This window comes from Centruroides vittatus, unplaced genomic scaffold, assembly GCF_030686945.1.
Source record: "Centruroides vittatus isolate TY-2023 unplaced genomic scaffold, ASM3068694v2 contig_824, whole genome shotgun sequence".
Lineage (NCBI taxonomy): Eukaryota > Metazoa > Arthropoda > Arachnida > Scorpiones > Buthidae > Centruroides > Centruroides vittatus.
The window spans coordinates 531,201-553,329 of record NW_027122537.1 but is presented as its reverse complement, the minus strand read 5'-3'; the positions used below and the strand labels follow the sequence as shown (position 1 = coordinate 553,329).

General features: G+C 26.4%; 1 protein-coding gene across 1 annotated transcript in view; it reads left to right on the top strand.

Moving 5' to 3' along the window:
• Xpd (general transcription and DNA repair factor IIH helicase subunit Xpd) overlaps window positions 1-22,129 on the top strand; it is a 78,563-nt gene that overhangs the window by 25,240 nt on the left and 31,194 nt on the right. The window contains exons 6-11 of the mRNA XM_067278852.1: window positions 2,927-3,043; window positions 4,028-4,081; window positions 4,172-4,234; window positions 9,191-9,314; window positions 12,387-12,483; window positions 19,433-19,542. Coding sequence (XP_067134953.1) covers window positions 2,927-3,043; window positions 4,028-4,081; window positions 4,172-4,234; window positions 9,191-9,314; window positions 12,387-12,483; window positions 19,433-19,542 — 565 coding nt within the window. The remainder of the gene's footprint in view (window positions 1-2,926; window positions 3,044-4,027; window positions 4,082-4,171; window positions 4,235-9,190; window positions 9,315-12,386; window positions 12,484-19,432; window positions 19,543-22,129) is intronic.

The window sequence follows — 22,129 nt, the reverse complement described above, 5'->3', positions numbered from 1 at the left end:
TGAAATTAATACAGTAGAGACTCGTAAATCGGAATCGCCGGTAATCGGCACAATTTTCAGTCGGACTGTGTCGTGCTGAATCGAACGTTTTTGATACTAAATTTACTTCTAAAGTATAATTTTCATGTTTTTATATTCTTCAATATATTTATTTTGTTTGTACAAAATGCAGAAATAATTTTTAACGATACATAGCCTCGATTATTATTATAAAAATTTTCGTTAGGCTTAAAATCGACGAAAATTCAACATAAAGCGACATGCAATGGAGAAAAATTCAACACGAAGCGACACGCAACGGGAAAAAAATTTGAACATCGGACAGGTTAATATATTTTTTCGTACAAAGTCGGTAATCGGAACAAATCCCTAATCTGAACAACCCCAGTCCCCAATTGATTCCGATTTTCAGTTCACTACTGTATATAGAAATGAATTCTACACATTTAAGAAAAAAATGTGTGTGTATGACATTTTAAATATTTTAACATGCATAACAGTCAAATTATCTCATAATAGAAAGATGACTGCTTAGAAAGCAACTAATACAACCTTTTAAGCAGCAAAACAGTATGTAATTACAAGCGTTTTTGGTCTTATTAAAAAACTTTTCAGGTTAAGAAGAATTTTATCAAATATTGTAAATTTAACAGTTAAGAACACAAAAAAAGAATGTAAGTTTAGAGAACACTGAACATTTCAAATTGAAACAAAAAAATAAAATACCATAAAATAACAAATAATTTAAATAATATAAATAAATACCAGAAACAAAAATTGCATAAATAAAGATAAATAAATAATAAAAAAATAAAAATAATAAGTTACAAAATATATATAAATCACTCAATGTGAGCAATGAACAAAAGTCGTAAATAACTATAACAAAAAGGCCTCCTTGAAAGTAGATGCATTTTTTGTAGTTTTGGTATTTATTTATGCTGTTTTGTTTATTGATGTTATTTTACAGTATTTTGTTTAAATTTTAAATATTTTTTGCAATGCTTCATGTCTAGTTGTTTATCCCCAAGTTTTATTAACAGCTATTATTATTATCTGCTATAATACTAGACTTAATAATTCCATTACAACTGGTGTAATGACTGTTTAGGAAATTATCATCTTTTATTGACTCATTTTTACACAGGGAATGCATTTTGGACTATTTCTATCCCTTGTCAGCCCAATTCATGATGACTTCTTTATATATTTTTTTTAAAAACCAATAGGCTAAACCATTTTTCATATACAAAATTAAATGTTAAAATATAAACCACTACAGACTGGGATATATGGAACAACAGACATACAACCAATTTCTGGCACATATAGTACAAAAATTGAACACTGCGCAAATGTTTTTCCAACTCCTGAGTTCTTCAGGTATGACAGAACAATTACCTAATGGAATGTTATCAGAACAAATGTCTATTTGTAAAAAGTTTTAAAACAACGTAATTTGAATGACCTTTAGAAACTATAAATATAAAATTTAATGCTACATAGGCGTCATGTGCATAACGATCATTCAATGAATGACTATAACGATCATTCAATTAACGACTATAATGTGTCAAACCCTGTTCGACACATTATAGTTGTTAATAGGAACAATAATGTTCCATGAGGTAACCATTCTGTCACACCTAAAGAACTTAAAAGAAATTGGAAAACATTTGTGCAAATATTTGAGTTTTGTATTATATACACTGGAAATTGGTTGTGTGTCTTGTTAAAAGTTAAAACTATTAAAATTACATTTCACACTTCTAACCATTTTCAATTAAAAAGCACCTGTTCTTTGTGCTTTGGAATCTAGTAAATTTAAGATCTGCTAAATCAGAATCCATTAAATTGAAAATACAGTCAAACCTTATTGGTTTACAAACTTAATTCACTTTAAAAGTTATTTGGAAACTTATTTGTTTTTTACCTTTTTAGCAGCATTTCATGCATAAAAATGTGTACAAATGCAATATGATGATATTATATATAATATAATTTATATCTATATCCAGTTTATATATATGTTAAAAACAAAATCACTGCCAACCAAAACCGAAACTAACACTTTACAAAAAGTGCTATAGAGACTTGACTACACCTGGATGAAATATAACTAAATCAATCAAGACAGACAATAAGTACTTTATCCACACTCTCTGAAATATTGTGTTTCAATTGCTTTGATTTAAATTTAATTTTAATGTAAATAAATTAAAAATAAAATCAAAATTAATTAATTTTAGTTTCAGTTTTGATGGAGAAACCAGAGTTTTAATCATTATTATATTATTTAATTTTAATTAACTGGCTACCTAATATTAATAAATATATTAAACATTAATATTATAATATATAATATATTAATACATTTTTGTTATTTAATTTGAATTAAGCACCTTTAAATACAAATTATTGGATGTCATTTATATTATGCAAATGTCAATTAATGTAGTTCTTATTTATTAATTTGATTTAAATTGAATTGTGACATGTACCAAAAACTGATAATAATATCTTACCTGCATGAACATTGAAATCTAATTTGTATAATAATGTCATCAATAGTTTGTGTCATGATGTTTAATGATGCAAGGCGAATCTCAGCACCACTACTGAATTGGTAGTCTTGTCATTGATTGGTTGGGCTGTTGACTTTCTTTAACATAGGAAGTATAGGAAGTTGACCACTGGTGACCGGCTCTGCTGAATTGTTTGTTCGGAAACCAATTTATCTTATGTAAACCACGGCAAATATGGTGTTCAAAATTTTTTGTAAACAGGGGCATCATAAGCCAAGGTTTGACTGTATACTGTATTCGATAAGTAATTTTTATTTAAATTATTTTATAAAATTTTGATAATATTATTTTAATTATTTCATTTAAATATTTAAAATATAAAAATTTAATTATTATTTTAGGTAAATAAAGAACGTGATGGAAAGATTGTTGATGGCAAATGTTATTCTTTAACTTCTTCACATAAAAGACTAATGCATAAACATGATCCAACAGTTGAAGTATGCTCATTTTATGAAGTAGGTTAATTACTTTAATCTATAACTTTTATTTGTATGAATTTATTTTGTATTAGTTTCCCATGAATACAAATCTTTTTTCTAAAAAATCCAGTACAAAAGTTAAATTTGATTTTTTATTTTAAATAATCATTCACTATTGATATCTAGGATTTTTAATTTCAAATTCATTAAAATTGCTTAAAATAAAATTTAAAAATTCATAAATTCATAATTTTAATATTGTGATTTGACATAATAAATTGAGCTAGGTCACTGTCTAGATATTTTTTACTAAAATTATTTGCAGAAACTTTATACTAGAACAAGTGTGATATATTTGTTTATTCATAGGCTACTATATACTATATTACATCAACAATGCTATCATATATTAGCATTATCATTCAAGTTTTAGTTATTGATGATTTTGATTAATTTTTTGAAAATATTACAAAATTTAAACAACTAAAGCGAAAGGGCATATTAACTTATAAGGGCCTTTTCCAATTAAACATTTTATAGTTTATTGTGAAGTACCAGGCAATATATTAGAGGAAGTGGCTACTTGTACAGTACATACTATATGTATAAATAATTGGCTATTTAAATATGTTATTTTTGATTTGATGAAAACCTTTGTATCAACACAAATGCAAAGATTGTTATATTGTACAAACAACATAGATTGATAAAGACTTGAAGAATTGACATGTATTTGTAAAAAATAGATATGAATAAATATTGAAGTATGAAGTGGTTTCTCATTGTGTATGGATGAGCAATGGTAATCCAACACAGTTAACTCAAATTAACAACTTGATTTAGTTATCTTACAATGCTCTAGATATATATTACCAGTATATTATAAAAATAATTTATGTATTATTGTAATTAATTAATCTGTAATTTATATTTTGATAAATTAAATATTTTTTTATATTTTAAATTAAATGTTAGATAGTATTTAATAATAAAATAATCATTATTATTTCAAATTAATAGCAATTTGATGCTCATGGTAGAGAATTACTATTGCCTTCTGGTGTGTATAATATTGTAAGTATTTATTTTTATGTAATACTAATGAATATTTTGAAAATTTTATTTTAATATATTTAATATAAATATCTATATAAAATTTTAAAGGATGATTTAAGAGAATATGGAAAGAAGAAAGGCTGGTGTCCGTATTTTCTAGCTCGATATGCTGTATGTATATTAAACTAACTGTTACCATATTCAGTTTCTTTATATGAATAAAATGTTTTAAAATATCAATAACAATTTGATATCTTCATATTACATATTAAGAAATATATAAGATAACATTATTTTAAAAATTATATTAATTAAATGTGTAACTATAGAGTGAATTGAATTATATTAATATAAAATGAAAATTGCAGTTTGGTTCTAAATTCTTAAAAAATGTATTTCTAGTCTTAAACCTGTCTATAAGAAAAATATAACAAGTAATAATTTTTCTAATCTTTTTAGTCTATTCTAAAAAATCTCTAATTACAGATTTTTTTAGATGAATTTATTTATGAATTAACAAAATAAATCACTTTTTTAGTCATTTCTCTTCAGTATTGTAGTACAAAATTAAGATAAGACTATCAATGATTATTTCATAATTATTTCTAATAGATCTTTCCACAAAATTAAGAAAAATTTTTGAGTCAGTTAATTTTTGATTCAACATATTTAAATTTAAATAAAAAAAATATAAAATTTCAAAAAAATTCTGTAGGAGATTTGTTTAATATTACAATCATATCAAAATGTCTCTGAAGAGCTATTAAAGATTAAAGTATGTCTTTGAAAAGCTATTTATATATTATTAATAAGATCACGCTATCACTGAGCTTAAAGATGGTGATAGTTTTACCAGAAACAACAAATTTCTCTAATAATTTCTTAATAAATTGATCATTTTCTCCAATAGTTAGTGACAATAGTTTAGTTTGCCTGATTCATACAACTGCAACTAGGGCATTTTTTCATTACATTTGTCAAGAGAATTCATGTTTTGTGATCTATGCCTAAAGTCATATATGACTTCATCATTTATCTGTTTGAAGTTTGAAGTTCAATAGTAAAATTTCTTGGATTTTTTTAAGCCTAAAATTTTTGGTTCTTTTTTTTAGTAACTTCATCACACAAGGAACTCTTATTGATATAGACTTTATTATTGGATGTGGATGTGCATTTCGGGTCTTAAGCCATTATCACACCTTGTGATTTCCAGCCGTGCAGGCAACTGCAACTGTGATGGCTGTTCTTCTTAACTAGTAAACTCCCTTTGAAAACCGGTGAGACTGCAACTGCAACTAGAAACAAAAAGTTTGTTCTACTCATGCTGATTGCAAACGCGCATCCAATCAGCAAACACCTTTGTGCTACGTCATATGGTGGCAACTTTTTTGAAAGTAGTTATCGTCATGGCAGAAAGAGAAAACACTGATTAGTACTGCATTAGAATCGAGATTGATTGAGTGTATTTGGACTCATGAATGCCTGTGGAATTTTAATTCTTCGTTTTATCAAAGAAAAGAGAAAAAAAAGCATGGTGGCAATAAGCTAAAGTCTCTCCATTGCAAATATCATTTTTAGATTTCTGGATATAAAATGTCAATTGTTTTTAGTTTAGTAATGACAATATTATTTTAAATATAGCTAAAGAAGTAAGTAGAAAGTATCACCATTTGTCAACAATATTTGTTTGCATTAAAGAAAAAAATATAGCAGATGATGTGGATGTTGGTTTATTATAAGGTCACATGTTTCCGAGTTGCAATATCTACAAACAATATGACTATGACAAGATACACGCAATTTGTGCTTGTTGCAGTTGCAGTGACCTGCACAGCTGGAAATTTGTTATAATGGAATTTTATTTTGTCATGCATGAAAATTTTTTATGATAAAAATGAATAAAACGTTGCCTATATTTCTGATCAACATTAACAAAAGAGCTCAGAAGATCACTATACTTTGTAAAAAGAAAATGTCCTTGTTTAACTAAAATTAATATTAATGCATAATACAGTATTTTTAATTGTGATTGTTAGTTAATATTGATTGTTTTATTAAACAGATTTCTCTTAGTAAGGAAAAAGCATAGCATACTTTTGTTAACCTAATTTTATGTTTTGCACTAATCCTTTGTTTTGTATAACACAGATTTGCATAACACAACACTTTTTGGAACTACCATGTTATACAAGGGATACCTGTACTTTTATATTAAATGATTTTTAATATCAGATTGAAATATATTTAATTCTGTTGAAACCTATTTAAATATTTGACATATTTATTTTGTTTAGTTTGTACATAAATCAGTGTTTCTCTACCTCTAATGAATTGTTGCCCCCTTCAATAAAACCATTATGTTGTATCGCCTCCTTCACTTCGAAAGAAATTTGTTGGGTTTATTAGTTTATTTGATAATTATATACCTTTTAAAAAATTAAACATTTATTTACTCAGAATACGTATCAGATTTCGATGTAAATAACAAAATTAAAAAAACAAATTGTATGATTCCTGCTGCTCGGACACAGATGCACACGAGTGAAATGTGATGACAGCATTATTCGCTGTGAACCCCCGCTGCAAGCTTCAAAATTCCGATGCCGAGGACTGAGGCTAACGCCAAATTCGTATTGCATTGAATAGACTAGTGACAAGTATAATGTTATTTGTTTAATTATTGTACAATATAACGAATAAAATATCTAATTCTTAATATAATGTTTTACTATATCGCCCAGAAAATTGTTTTTCGCCCCTAAAATGTAAATTGTTACTAATCACCCCCCAACATGGAAAAACGCCCACATGGGGGTGATATCGCCCCCATTGAGACACACTGGTATAAATTCTTTAATTTTTAGTATATTTTTTAAAGTTTTATATTTATTTTGCTTTTAAGTTAATATTTAGCTGTTAACTAAATATTATATATTGTACACAACTGAAGTGGGATGAATGTATACATCTGAAATGCATATTGGAGTCAATAAAATTGAAATGAAAACAGTCACCTTAAAGTCATTTGTAGTCGTTATGATAAGTTTGGTTTTGAGGCATATTAATAGCTAATTGAAAATTTAACATAGCTATTCAAACAAGAAGCATTTTATACTAAAATTAATATTTACTGTTTATGCTATGTTTTTTCAGAATTTACAATAAAAGAGCAGATTCTGGATTATTTTGAATGTTTTGTTTTTAAATTACTACGTTTATAATTTTACAATATTTTATCTGACAGATGAGTTAATGAGTCTAGAAAACACTTTGTTATAATGTTTTGTTTTCATTGATTCTATTTAAATAAAACATTTGGAGTTTTTTTAATGACTGCAATTTTTTTAAGATTGAATAAATACAATTTAAAATTTTTGAAAAATTTAAAATATAATAAAATTAAGTTAATTTTTTCTGAATAAAGTTGTTAAAGAAGTTTTAAAATATATTTTGAAATTAAAGATATGAATTGCAATTTATTATAGCATAATAACAGAATGATGAAAGCCTCAAATGATTAAGGCTTTTGTTAACATATGTACTGTACAGTACATTAGTAGAACTTAAGTAAAATCTTGAATGTAAAAAAAATTTAAAATAAAATTAAGGTTTTCAGATTGTCATTAATAATAATAAGGAATAAGATGAAATAGTTAAATTTATTAAATTTTAATCATTACTTATATTTATGTATTTACTTAATAAGTTAATATATACAAGGTGTGTTCCATAAGTAATGCAACCAAAACTATGATTGGGAAAATCATGGTTGATAAAAGACATATATATAGGAGTCTTTTATCAACCATGATTTTCCCAATCATAGTTTTGAAATAAAATGATTTCTACCAAGAGTTGAATTAATGAAAATATTATGAAAAATTTAATAATAATGTAATATTTTAATTATTGATAAACTATACTGTATTTTAAAAACATTAATTTTTTTTTAATATAATTAAAAATGTCAAAAACATTGTTCTTTTTGTTTGATATAAGCTTCTAGTCTCTTATTATCTACTAGGAGCCCGGGACACCCCCTAGTGGGCGTTCATTACAAATTTTATGATAATTAAAAATCATTATTTAGTGTTATTAAACATTCTATAAATACTTTAAAATAGTTTAATTTGTTTATTTACCTTCGCTGGTAACATTTGCTAGGGCGCCCCTAGTGGGTGTTAATTTAAATAATAATTTATATTGTTAATTTAAATGTTTGAAATATAATACACGATAGGGGCGCCTTTAGTGCCCGTTTTTGGCATACCGTTACGCGGACGGACGGTCGGACAGGCACGTGTTCAATGGGTTATATATATAGATATTAGCTTAACTATTTCACTTATCGTTTTATCGTAGCGGTTCAAATCTATCCGGTTTTTCGTTATTTGCCCCCTAGTGAACATTACAGGCATTCCGTGACAGTAATAAATTCCTATTACAAATATACTGAATTATTTATATTGTTATATTGACCAAATAATAATGTATTGGCCAAATGAATAATAATAATTTATATTGTTAATTTAAATAATAATTAAAATTGTTAATTTAATTTGAATGTTTGAAATATGACACACGATAGGGGCGCCTCTAGTGTCGGTTATCAAACGGTTACGGGACGGACGGATGGACACCTGTTGAATGGGTTATATATATAGATTAGTAATAAATAACTATAACCCTGCTGGCCTTATTGCTATGATTTCAGACTCATTACACATCTTTCTGATTTTTTTCAAAACATTGGAAAGGTGTGTGATGACTCTGAAATCATAACAATAAGGCCAGTGAGGTCATAGTTATTTATTACTGATTAACATTGTTTTTTTTTTGTTTGCTATTACTGATGGCATATAACCATACTAATCATTTTATAACTAGTCACTGAACATATTTATTTTTGAATTTTAAATTAGGGTTGGAAGCATTGTTAATGCCCCTAAAAATTAGACTCTTCTTGTCCTTAGTCCTTATTATGTATAGAATCTACGCTTTGGTTATTGCAGTTTGCAGTTTTACCAACTTTGTCAGTTTTTCATAATTAACTATGCTTGGTGCAGAATGCTTATGTGTATATATATGTATTTGACTTTTTAATATATTTTTAATATTTTTTTCTAGATCACATATGCAAATATAGTAGTGTATAGTTATCATTATCTACTTGATCCAAAAATAGCTGATCTTGTTTCTAAAGAAATGAGTAAAAACTCTGTGGTCATATTTGATGAAGCTCATAACATTGGTATGTAATATTAATATTAATAATTTGATATATTCTTAATTTTTATGCATAAAAAATTATGAAATAGAAAAAATTCAATTTAAATTTGAATTAAAAAATTGTGTATAAGTTTGCCTTCTCAGTTGTTATGACACTCTAAGATTGGCATAACTACTATTAATTTCTTTTAATTACCTTTATAATGACATTATATCACTATTATGAGAAATTTCCATGTACTGTACTTCTAACATAAAAAACAATCTAATTTTTAAACCAGCAAATAATTTTAAGATATAAATGAATGTTTTCAACCTATTAATAGATATTTGAAAATAAGTTTTGTGGGGTTTGGGGCCATTAAGATTTATATTATGCACGTTTTGGGTAGGATCCTGTTACCATGTGTGTTTTACTGGATACACCACTGATTAAGGCGCGAGGGTAAGAGTCACTCCGAAGTCCAGGAATGAGCCTCTCAGGAGGAAGAATGTAGAGTCAGATATAATCAATTAAAGGGAATTAATTAACAAAAAAAAAAAAAAAAATATATAAAAGTTCAGAACAAAGTGATCAAGTCCGATTTTTGGAAATTTGCCTATCTTTATCTATACAACGAAGGGATACCTTACAGGGGGTATTTGAACTACGCGACTCACAACATATCAGGTAAACAAGATGTCTTCTCTTGTCTATTCAGACAGTCGGTCAGTCTCTTGATCCTGTTTCACTCTCTCTCTTTCTCTGTCTTCCTGTATGTCTTTCTCTTTCTGCCTCTCTGGTTCTCCTCTGTCCTGGTTCTGTCTGACTGCTTCTGGTCTACCATTTCTGGTCTACTCTCTTGTCTGTCTCTCTTGCTCATACCACTCTGGTACTGTCTGGACTAGACTAGCTGCACTAGACTAGACTAACTTAGACTGTACTAGCTTGGACTGCCAGCACTAGACTAGATGCACTCGACTAGCTACACTGGCTGATTGCACTCTCTCTTCTTCTGTTCTCTCTTCAGTGTTGTGTGTCCTTCTGTGTTTTGTCTGCTTGAGTGTTGTGTCCTTGATCGGGCTGGAGCTCTCTTTTTAAACACTTTCAGCATGAGAAAGTTCGTCATCAAGCTATGATTTATTGGTCACTAGACTAGATGCACTCGACTAGCTACATGGCTGACTGCACTCTCTCTTCTCTATTATATAATTCATAACGGCCCCGAACCCCCCAACAGGTGGCAGGGGTGGGATACGAACCCACGCCTCCAAAAAGACTGGTGCCTAAAACCAGAGCTTTAGAGTTTTTATGTTATTTCTCACATCTAGTTTTTTGTAAGCATTTTTTGAGAATTCTATCTAATTGAGCTGAAAGGTGTCATGATAAAGTTTGATAAATCATTTAAAAATTTTATAACAAAATAATGCTATAATAATATTTTTATGTATATGTTTATTTAAATTGATTAATTATCAAATTTTATATTAATTTAGGAATGTTTTAATTATAATACTTAGAAATTCTTTTGGTTTCCATGAATATAAGATGAGTTATGCACCAATATTAAATATTTTGGCTGTATTACAAACAGCTGTTTTAGTTTAAATGAACATTACTGGTAATGAGAATTTAATTTAAACTCTTTTTTAATATGTAAAAAATGTTTCAAGATGATATTATGATGCATTATTAAAAGAAAAGTAATAGTATAAACAGAAGATCATGAAAATAAAGCTATCAAATATTATCTTTTTATGACATCTGTATTGTTTGTTCTTTTAATTTGTTATTTAACAAAACTTTAATAAAATTGATTATTTTAAGTTTTCCATTTATTAAAAAATCTTGAAATTTGATTTCAAAATCATAGTATGTCTTAGAATTTAAAAATATTGTATACATAAATCAAAACATTATAAGAGTATCATTCTTTTCATTTGGCAATATTTCATTACAATTAGTGCTTTATGAACATCCATTAATTTAATTTTTCATTAAGGCCAAATGATTTGGATTATATTGTATTATAATATGGCTACTATTTAATAACTAATTATTAAGTAATATTAAGTGGACATGTAAGTCATCTCCATTTGGCATTGTGAATAACCAATATGGTTATATCTAAATCATAATAATTTTGGAGGTGAAGATTGGACAGAGGTCTGGGTAGTGTAACTGGCATTGTATCCATACAGTTTGTAGTTGTGTCCTGCTCTGAGCTGATTTTTTTCTTTTGGAAATTTCTAAAATAAAAATTGAATATTAATTTATTTATAATCATTAAATTTATCAAGAGATGGTGCCTAATACCTATCTCTAAGCAAAATTACTTACTATTTAATTATTAATGTTTTACCCTAAAATAAAGAAAATTTTTCAGAAAATTTTGAAATAGAAGTATTGACATACTTTATATATATATATATTAATGTAATTTGACTTAGATTTTTTTTTTAATTTTTTGCTTCATCAAATCACATTAAAGTAATTTGTATGTATGGATTGATTAATGACAATAAAGATTTTTATATTGATATTGGAACTAACAACTAATAATAGTTATTTCTTTAAATATATTTTGTATTTAAGTTAGTGCATTTGAGAAACATTTCAAAAATACTTTAATAATAACTGTAATTATATGAGGTTTTAGTAGTGATCTAGATTTTTTGAATTTTTTTATTAAACTTTTATAGAGATAGGAATTTTAATTAAAAAACAAATTTTGATATATTTTTAAAGAAAATTTAAGCTCTTTAAATTCAGTTAATATTATCTTAATTTTATACTTAAATTTTTATTAGTGATTATCATAAATTTTATAAGAATCTTCTACCATTCCTTAAAACAGTTCTAACAAGTTATATCCATTTAAAAGTTACAAATCATTTTATATTATGTAATACAAAAATGAAAAATAGTTTTAGCTAATCATTGCTAAAAGAATTTTTAAGGTATCATATTCCATTTCTATATTAACTTGTTCCTTTGATTAAAAAAAATTGACTGTATTTAGTTTTGAAAATATTTTAATTATACACTTAATTTTTTTTCCATTTATCATATTTAATTTCTTTTCATTTATTTTGTGAATAAAAATTTTTTCAGATAATGTTTGTATTGAATCCATGAGTGTAAATATTACAAAGAGAACTATTGAAAAATCTCAGAATAATATTCAAGTTTTAGAAAAGACAATTAAAAAGTAAGAAATTGAAAGTAAACTTTATCATCATCATTCTAAATTTAAAATTTATCATAATTTTTAAAAGTATAAGAAATATTTTTGAATTTCTCTGATTTTGTTTTTTATGTTTGTAGTAATTATCATAAAAATTTTCAGGAATCTTCTACAGTTTCTTATAATAGTTCTATCAAAATATTTCAAAGTTTGAATTTGTTTTGTCAGTCACATCAGTTAATCAATTATGAATGGAGTTTAATTTAAAAAATTTTAAAATCATCCTGCAAGGGACAGCTGTATAGTCTCTATAATTAAACTCATTATTACTAATTATAACTGTATCCATTTCTCAAAGAATAGTTTTCAATATGAAAGAAATTGTGTATTAAAAATATAAACAATATTTGGGATTAATGGATTACGATCATGACTACATTATTAATAGAAATGCTTTGAAAACAAAACATTTGTTTTACATTGTTGTTATTCAAAATTCCAAAAATTTTGCTGTATAACATGTCTCAGATTATATTTATTTTTATATTGTTTTTGCAAGTTTTATCTGTAATATGATATGATTTTTTAGAAAAATATAGAGTTCTTCAATTTCATGTATGTAAATGAAATTGATTGTTAATTACACAATAACAAAATTGTGACTTTCAAGAAATATATTTTTAAGAAAATGGGTGAATGTCAAATAAAATATGGCTGAATGTGAGAGAATGCAAAAATATTTAATAAAAATGTTTGAGAATGGTTATAAAAATGAATATAAAATATTTTTGAATTAACGTATGGTAAGACTTATTGATCATTTTAACTCGCCATTAAGTTAACTGACCAATGTACAGTACCAGTATCTTTTATGTATAGGTACAAGCTCCTGTATGCATGCTATCATGTCACTAGCATCTTCCTGTTCAGTGTCACAGTATTATATTCATAAAGACAGCTTCATCAAATGTTTGCTGTAAAAAGTTGTTTCTGTAAAAATTTTCTTAGAAAACAACTTTCAAAACATGATGTTTATTTAAAAAAGACTAGGGTATATTATTCAAACTTTGTTGAGTCTTGCATAATAAAGTCTTCACCATATTAGAAGCTATTCACCCTCATATGTACCCATACACCAAATTGTAAAAACTCTATATCATCAGTAGAAGAAAGACTTCTAACTTTAAAATTTCCAAATTTATTCTTTATTTCTGCATATTTAATGTCTATTAATTTCTACATATAATGTATAAAACATAATATTTTAATCTTTTGTAATATGTACAGTTATTTATATTTAAAAATTATATATTCAGTAAAGTTATTGCATCTTCTGTATGCTTCAGTAATTAGTAATTCTGGAATGGTGATCATTTTCTGCAACAATATTTTTGAAAATGATCAAAGAAAGGAAGCAGTAATAAAACAAACTTTGTTACCAGTTTCTATTGAAACATGTAGGTTGTGTTACTTAATGGTCATTAGATGCTAAGCCATTATGCATACATAGTTTAACTGGTTGGTCTGCTTTCTTAGTAGCAAGTTCTCACAACTCACCACCGGATTCTGGCACATGTAACATACCTATGTCTTATGTTGTTACAGTCTGTTACAAAAGTATAGGAACACCATAAATTTTGTGTTTTTTCAAAATTTATTTTGGAAATATTATTGTTTTAATTATTTTATCAGGGTTTTTTACATTTCTTAAAGCAGCATAAATTTTTTTTACAACTATTCATTTTTTGATGTGTTACAAAAGTATAGGTACACCACTTAAAAAATTTCTTAAAAATTAATTTATCATAATAATAATTTAAAATATTATTACAGTAGAGCGTCATTTATCCAAACAACCCCAGTCTCCAATTGATTCGGATAAACGACGCTCTACTGTATTATTAACTGTCCTGGTGGCTTTTTTGAATGTTCTATTTAATGTTATATAAACATTTTCAACAATGCCTCATGGAACTGTACTTCAGGAGCAAGAAATACATAAAATTTATTATTTGAGTGGTTCAGGCAAGACTCTGAGGCAAATTGCTGCAGCTGTAAATAGATCTACAAATGCTATTCTAAACATTTTGCAACAAAGTAAAAATTACAGGTTAAAAAAAAGGAAATCAGGACAAAGTTGAAACCACCTTTAACAAATCAATGCATTTAAACTGGGCTAAAGACAAGATGGGATGGACTGAAGAATGGCAAGAAATAATGTTTAGTGATGAGAAGAAGTTTAATTTAGATTGCTCTGATGGGTTTTCATATTATTGGAATGATTTAAGAAGAGAAAGCAGAGTTAAAATAAGCTGGCAACAAAGGGATGGGTCTATAATGATTTGGGTTGGTTTTGGATGGGGAGGTAAAACTGATTTAGTATTTGTTGACAAAAATATGAACTCAGAAAAGTATCAAGAATTATTGTATAATAATATTACATTTGGTGCATTAATTGGAGGTCATAAATGGAAGTTTCAACAAGATAATGCTCTCAGTCATGCCTCACTGTCAACTAAAGATTGGTTTAAAAAAGAAAATACAGTCAAACCTGTTTTTATGCGGTCTTTTTTTGTGCGATTTTTTTATGCAATGTTTTATTTGTGCAGTATAGTTGGCGACTAGTCTCATGGGTTTTGTCATGTCTCACATTGACTTATTATAGCTAAATAAACTTATTATAGCATAAATGAACTTATTATAGTAATATTATTGCATGAATATGCGAAAAATGAAATAATTTACTTTTTAAGTCAACAAAACACCACCTGGACAAAAATATGTAAAACAGACGATAGACAAGATGATGCAGTCAAGTGCTGACATCTGTTGTCAATAAATTTTACGTGTGTTTTAATTACGTTAATTAAACCTTCAAAGTGCTTTCACATTCCTGGACCATTAAGATAAGATTCATTTCAAAGCGTAAATTGAAGGTAAATTGAATCTAAATAGAAAAAATAATACAGTACATTTACTGTATTATTTTTTCTATTTAGATATAAAATTTTAGGATTTTTATTTTATGTTTAGACATAATTCCTGAAAATGAATAAGGGCAAAAACAAAGTGAAGAGGAAGGTAATTTCCTTAGAAACTAAGACTACGATTTTAAAACGAGTTATTTTCTATGTGAGACTTTTTTATGCGGTTTCTATTCGCCACATAAAAAAATTTTTTAAAATTGTGTTGCGAAAACTATTTTTTATAGCCACTCGTGAAGTTTCGTGTGATTTTTTTTTTTTTTAAATGTGTTTTTTTTTATGCTGTCCCTATCCACCGCATAAAAACAGGTTTGACTGTATTGATGTAATTGACTGGCCTTCACGTAGTCCAGATTTAAATCCCATTGAAAATTTATAGGGGATGTTAGCAGCCATTGTTTATCAAAATAGGAAACAATATGAATCTAAATCAATTGAAAATTGCAATAATAGATGTGTGGGATGAAATTAAGGATAAACAATTAAAAAAAATTAATAAACTCCATGCCTATCAGAATTTTTAAAGTAATCATAGCCAAAGGGAGTGAAACCAAATATTAAATGTGTTTAAAATATATTTAAAAATTATTTTTATGTAATTTTAGAAAGTGTACCTATACTTTTGTAACACATCAAAAAATGAATATTTGTGAAAAAAAATTTCTGCTGCTTTACAAAATGTAAAAAAAACCTGATAAAATAATCAAAATAACGATAAAAAATAATTAATAATATTTCCAGTAATATTTTCAAAATAAATTTTTTAAAAACAAAATTTATGGTGTTCCTATACTTTTGTAACAGACTGTATGTGAATGATTGCAAATTACAATAATTTTAGTTTGTTTCAGAATTGAGTTTATTTATTAAGGAATTTTAGTATAAACCTTTTATTCAATTAAAACTAAAAATTGAATACTTTATTAATAGTAATTGTGCCCACTTTCATGCTGGTATAATAATATAATTAAAGTTTTTTTTAAATTTTGTTAATATTCAACAGTGAAAAAATAAAGTCTAATACCACTTTTTTCTTGCTTATGTGAAGTCATGTTTATAAAAATTTTATTCAAATTTCTTTCAGATAATTATTGTAAAACAAACTTCTCATATTTATTATATCATTGCCTTCACAGTATAATGAAAAAAAATTATACACCTAATTTTAACTCATCGAAATATATGAGAAAAAAATTACATAAGTGAATGTGTAGATTTTATTTATATGTTTCTACAAATAAGAAGAAAAGTCCCAAAGGACAATTGATATTTTCTCCCAAGTTAACATAAATATAATAAATAAAGGAAAAAAAGAAATAACAATTTAATAAAATTAAAAATTGTATAATGTGTTTTTACATTTTAATTTAAAATAAGAAAAATTAAGAAATAAAAAATTATCAAAATTATTTAAATTTTGAGAAATACAATAAAAAAAAAGGACCTTTGAGATATACTCAAATGAAAAAATGGAGTAAACACACAAGATGAAGGTCATACGTTTTTCAAAGGAACATGTAAGAATAGCTGATCATAATAAATAAAACCATTAAAAAATTTAAAATAAAATAAGCGATCAAAATATTTGATACACTCAAAAAAATGAAGGAAAACCTAATCTAATCCTTGCAAAGTTAGGATTCTTAGTTTATGGTAAATTGCATAATTTATTAAAAAATAAATAAACTTTTTCAAGAGCTGTAGCAATTTTATCCAAAAGGGAAGGAACTGCCATAGACCAAATGGGTAATCTATAATCTATGCAAGACTGAAAATTAGTTTAAAAAAAAAAAACTCTTAATACACTTTTAGACAAGACAGGTTTACAAAATCACCATAATATTTCACATCTAATAGCCAAAGATTTAACTATTTAATTGATATGATTTTTTAAAAGTAAGTTTACTATCAAAGATTATTTCTAGATTGTTTAATGACATAACATAATTAACAGGATTGGAGTCAATTTAAAAAGTAGGTAAAGGAGGATTGTGAATTAAGGCAAGACACAAGTTATTTATATATTAATCCTGAGATTAGCAGAATCAAATAGATTTTTTAGCAAGCAATTATCAGACTAGGATTTTCAGATTGGAATACATTAATTTAATGTCATCGGTATAAGTTACAATGTGAGATTTAAGATGGTGAAGAAGATTGTTAATATATATTGAGGAAAAAAGGCCACTAAGAATAGATCCTTGTTGATTACCACATAAAGGACTAAAATTGAGAAATTCAAAATCGCATATTTTGATTTTACATTTTCATAGCAAAAAGTAATTATTAAGCCATGAATGAATTGCTGGGTTGATATCATATTTGTGGAGCAAGTCAATTAATAGATTACAATTCATAATCCATTAAAATTTGGCTTCCTACTGTTGATGCTGTAACAAATTGTAGACATTGTACAGATAGTAAAACAATTGCATTTTTAGTTTCTATTGATCAAAAATGGTTTATGAATTGTATGGGATTATACACAATAGATTATATACACCATAGATTATATACACCAGGTGATTGTAATTAATGTACTCCTATTCAACGTTGTCTTGAGAGATATTTAACAGTGCAAATGCAAGTAAATTTGGTATGATGACATTTCAGGTCATATAGAAGACATTTCCATAAAAAAAATTAGAACCAATGGTTCCAAGTATGATGCGAAATAAATTAAAATACAGTAGAGACTTGTTAATCGGAACCCCGGTAATCGGAATCGCCGGTTATCAGCACGATTTTCAGTTGGACTGTGTCGTGCTGAATCAAACGTTTTTGATACTAAATTTACTTCTAAAGTATAATTTTCACGTTTTTATATTCTTCAATATATTTATTTTGTTTGTACAAAATGCAGAAATAATTTTTAACGATACGATAGCCTTGATTATTATTATAAAAATTTTCGTTAGGCTTAAAATCGACGAAAATTCAACACGAAGTGACATGCAACGGAGAAAAATTTGAACATCGGACAGGTTAATATATTTTTTCGTATATAATCGGTAATCGGAACAAATCACTAATCTGAACAACCCCAGTCCCCAATTGATTCCGATTTTCAGTTCTCTACTGTAGTTAATACTATGTATTAATGAAATTATTAATGCTTTCATAAAATAATAATATGTTATTTTATTTGAAATCAGGATACATTTCTTATATCTAAATTCTTTTTTATGTAAATGTACAGTATGTTCATAATTAAAGTTCACATTTCAAAAAGATATAACTCAGGAACTACCCAACAGAATGATGATGCATTTCACATGGAGACTTCTGTGGTGATGGAATTTTATTTGAAAACAAAATAAGTTAGTTACAAAAATTTTTGTAATCAACTTATTAACTGGTACACATGCACCAGCATGATCAGTATGCTGGCTTCTGTTGTTGGCAACATGATGAAATTGCCAAATCACATGCTCAATGATAGCACTCAGAGTTTTGGAGGCCAATATATCAAGTATGCTGTTGAGTAACAGAGCATTCTATGTATCAAGTTTTTTGAGACATTTTGAGTTATTCACTAAAGTGTTACAGTGTCACTTAAAGTCTAGCATACATTTTTGTAACTAATTTTTTTGTTTTCTAAATAAATTCCATCACCACAGAAGTTTGTGTGTGAAATATAATGTCATTCTGCTGATTAGTTCCAGAGTTATATATTTTTGAAATGTAAACTTTAATTATGAACACACTGTATTTAAGATGATGATGGAGAAGATTATTAATTTAACTAAAATAAAATAATACATATTTAAAAATAAAATAAATAATATATATTTATTTGTTTTTATAACAATTGTTAAAATTAGCATTTAATGATTATTGTGTAAGTGATTAAAGAAAGATATAATTCTTTATTTGAAACTTTCATATAAAAAATGCATGTTTAAATTGGTTTGCAATTAATGATTTTTTTTACTATTTCATATACTTAAATGCTATTTAGAGTATATATTATTTTTATCTTTTCAAAGCCTGAAAGAGCAAGATGCAAAAAAACTTCAGGAGGAATATCAGAGATTAGTTGAAGGACTGAGAGATGCAAATATTGCTAGAGAAACTGATATTATTTTATCAAATCCTGGTTTGTATAACCTTCAGTGTCTTGATTTTGAAATAATAATTATATATAATGTATATAAAAATACACTTAAAATATAAATGAATTCTTTAAATAGACATAATTTTTAAATAATTTATAAAAAAAACACACTAAAGTTTTGATTTTTTTCTAAATCATAATATGATTATCAAACTATGATTTAATTTTATACATAATTTATGCTATAAAAATTTAAAATATTTTATCTCAACTTCTCAATAAATGTAAGATTTTCAACATTAATTTAATAACTTTTAATTATATAAATAAATATAAAATTGCAACGTTTAACAAAAGTAAAATACTTTGCTTCCATTATCCTTCCATTATCCTTCCATCGTGCGCTCCATTGACAGTCCGCAAATTCACAAGCATGGAGGCGACCTCTCTTTTGAGGCTACTGCCTCTGCAATAAAATGCAAATATGATAAAAAATCCTCTGGTGCTATTGCTATTTTCACAAAAAATACATTTTAAGTAAAAAATAGTAAATTAAAACATGACCGATGGTAATACTTTGCTTTTATTTATACAATTAGTATAAATAAAAGCAAAGTATTTTACTTTTGTTAAACGTTGCAATTTTATATTTATACAATTAAATGTAATACTGTCAGCCATGTTTTATATTTACTATTTTTTACTTAATAACTTTTGTTGATAAGTTTCAATTAATTCAGTTTGTGATTTTTTTAATTCACAAAAAGGTTATTTTCCTACTTATCATTTGTCTATTGTAAATTGTTATTATTTTTATAGCAAGCAGGGTTGCAATTTAAATAATACATGCTTAGAATTACATAAATATAAAAGAAAGTTTATAATTTTAACTTGTAGCATTTTATTTTATTCTATTCAATTTAATGTTAAAATTAATTATTAAAGAGAAATTATAGTCCATGTTTAGTTTTTGATAACTATCAAAAATTAATACAGTTGTGACATAAAGCATCATTTTACTAAGTAAAATTTTCACACAATAATTGGAAATGTCATCAACATCATAATCATCATCTGCTTGATATGGCTTCCACCTCTACAAAGAAGGTACAAAATACATAATAAACAACAAACATTATTTACAATACAGTATGATATTTCTTATTATCTAGATACAATTATGTATAGCTTGAAATTAGTAAAACTATTTTAAGATATTTAATGAATGAAAATATTTATAAAGTTTAAATAAAGTTACAGAACTTAAATTATTATCATATGAAGAAGTAATTTTAAAGTCAGTTGACAAAAAAATATCATATAAATGTTCAGTAAATTCACAAGATACAAACAGATGATTGTTAACATTTTCAAAAAAGTTACAGAAAAGATAATTGGAGTAAGCTGTTAAATTAATTCTGTAACCATTTAAAGAAAAAGGTGAATTAATTAAGACACAACTGTATTATCAGGGATTTGATCTTGTAATTTAAATTTGATAACTGAAAGCATTGAGGTGTCCTTATGGAGGATACAGAAGTTTTCAAGAAACTGTACATCTGCTCTATATAGAAACTATCTTGAGCCAATTATTTATCTTTTGAAGACTGAAGAACAGCTAAAAAAGCTATTATCAGGAAACTGAGTATAATAAGCAATTGAAAATTACAAATTAGATAATAAAGGCTCAACTAAGGAAGGCCAAGTTATGACCAAAAAATAAGTGTTTATTAATTTTAATTTATTATAAACCAACCTCCTGAGATTTGATTCTGGTAACTCTAAAATCTTAAGCCAATAACAAAAAATAACCACAGCTAAACCTATAGCCAACAGTGGTCTACCCAAGATCTCAAAACAGGTTCAGGCATTAAATGATTAAGATGTAAAATCAATCTAATGAATCTGAATTTGAGTCTTCTCCAATCCATAAATGAAAGATGGACCTCAAATAGGAAACAAAACCCAGACTTGACTGAATCAAGGAAGTAAACAGTAGAAATTCAGACTTCAATGCCATTCACTTTAAGTAGGATAGAGCCCCACTTTATAGTATCCACCAGGCAATGGCTGGAACAGTATTCCTTGAGAAGCTGATTAGAAGGTGAGGAAACATCAAATGGCCTCCTGTAGCCTGTATTTGATCATCTTTGATATTTTTTCTTTGGGATTATTTAAAGGAACAGGTTTACAAGCACAAGCCATGGAATGTGGCGACTTTGGAAGCTATGATCAGGAGGGAATGTACACACATTCCTATATGTTTGGAAAAGCAATATATCCTGTTTCTGGACACTTCCAGCAATGCATTGAAATGCAGAAACCTTTGTAGAATTATAAGTTAATGACATTAAACTGATCTATATATGATTTGGTTTTTCTACTTTTATTTGTTCATATTTTATAGGTATTTCAATGTGGATACATAAATCTGGGACACCATGTAGATAAAAAAATGATGGCAAGAGCTATACAGTATTTCATTTTCTCTTAAATATGCCACTGATTCAAGATAAAATTTAACGTTACTCTTAAAATTGCTTGGATATATAGTTTTATTTTAGTGTTGCTATATTGTACATTATTTGTTGATCAAGTTGATCTGAAAACAATAACAATAAATATATGA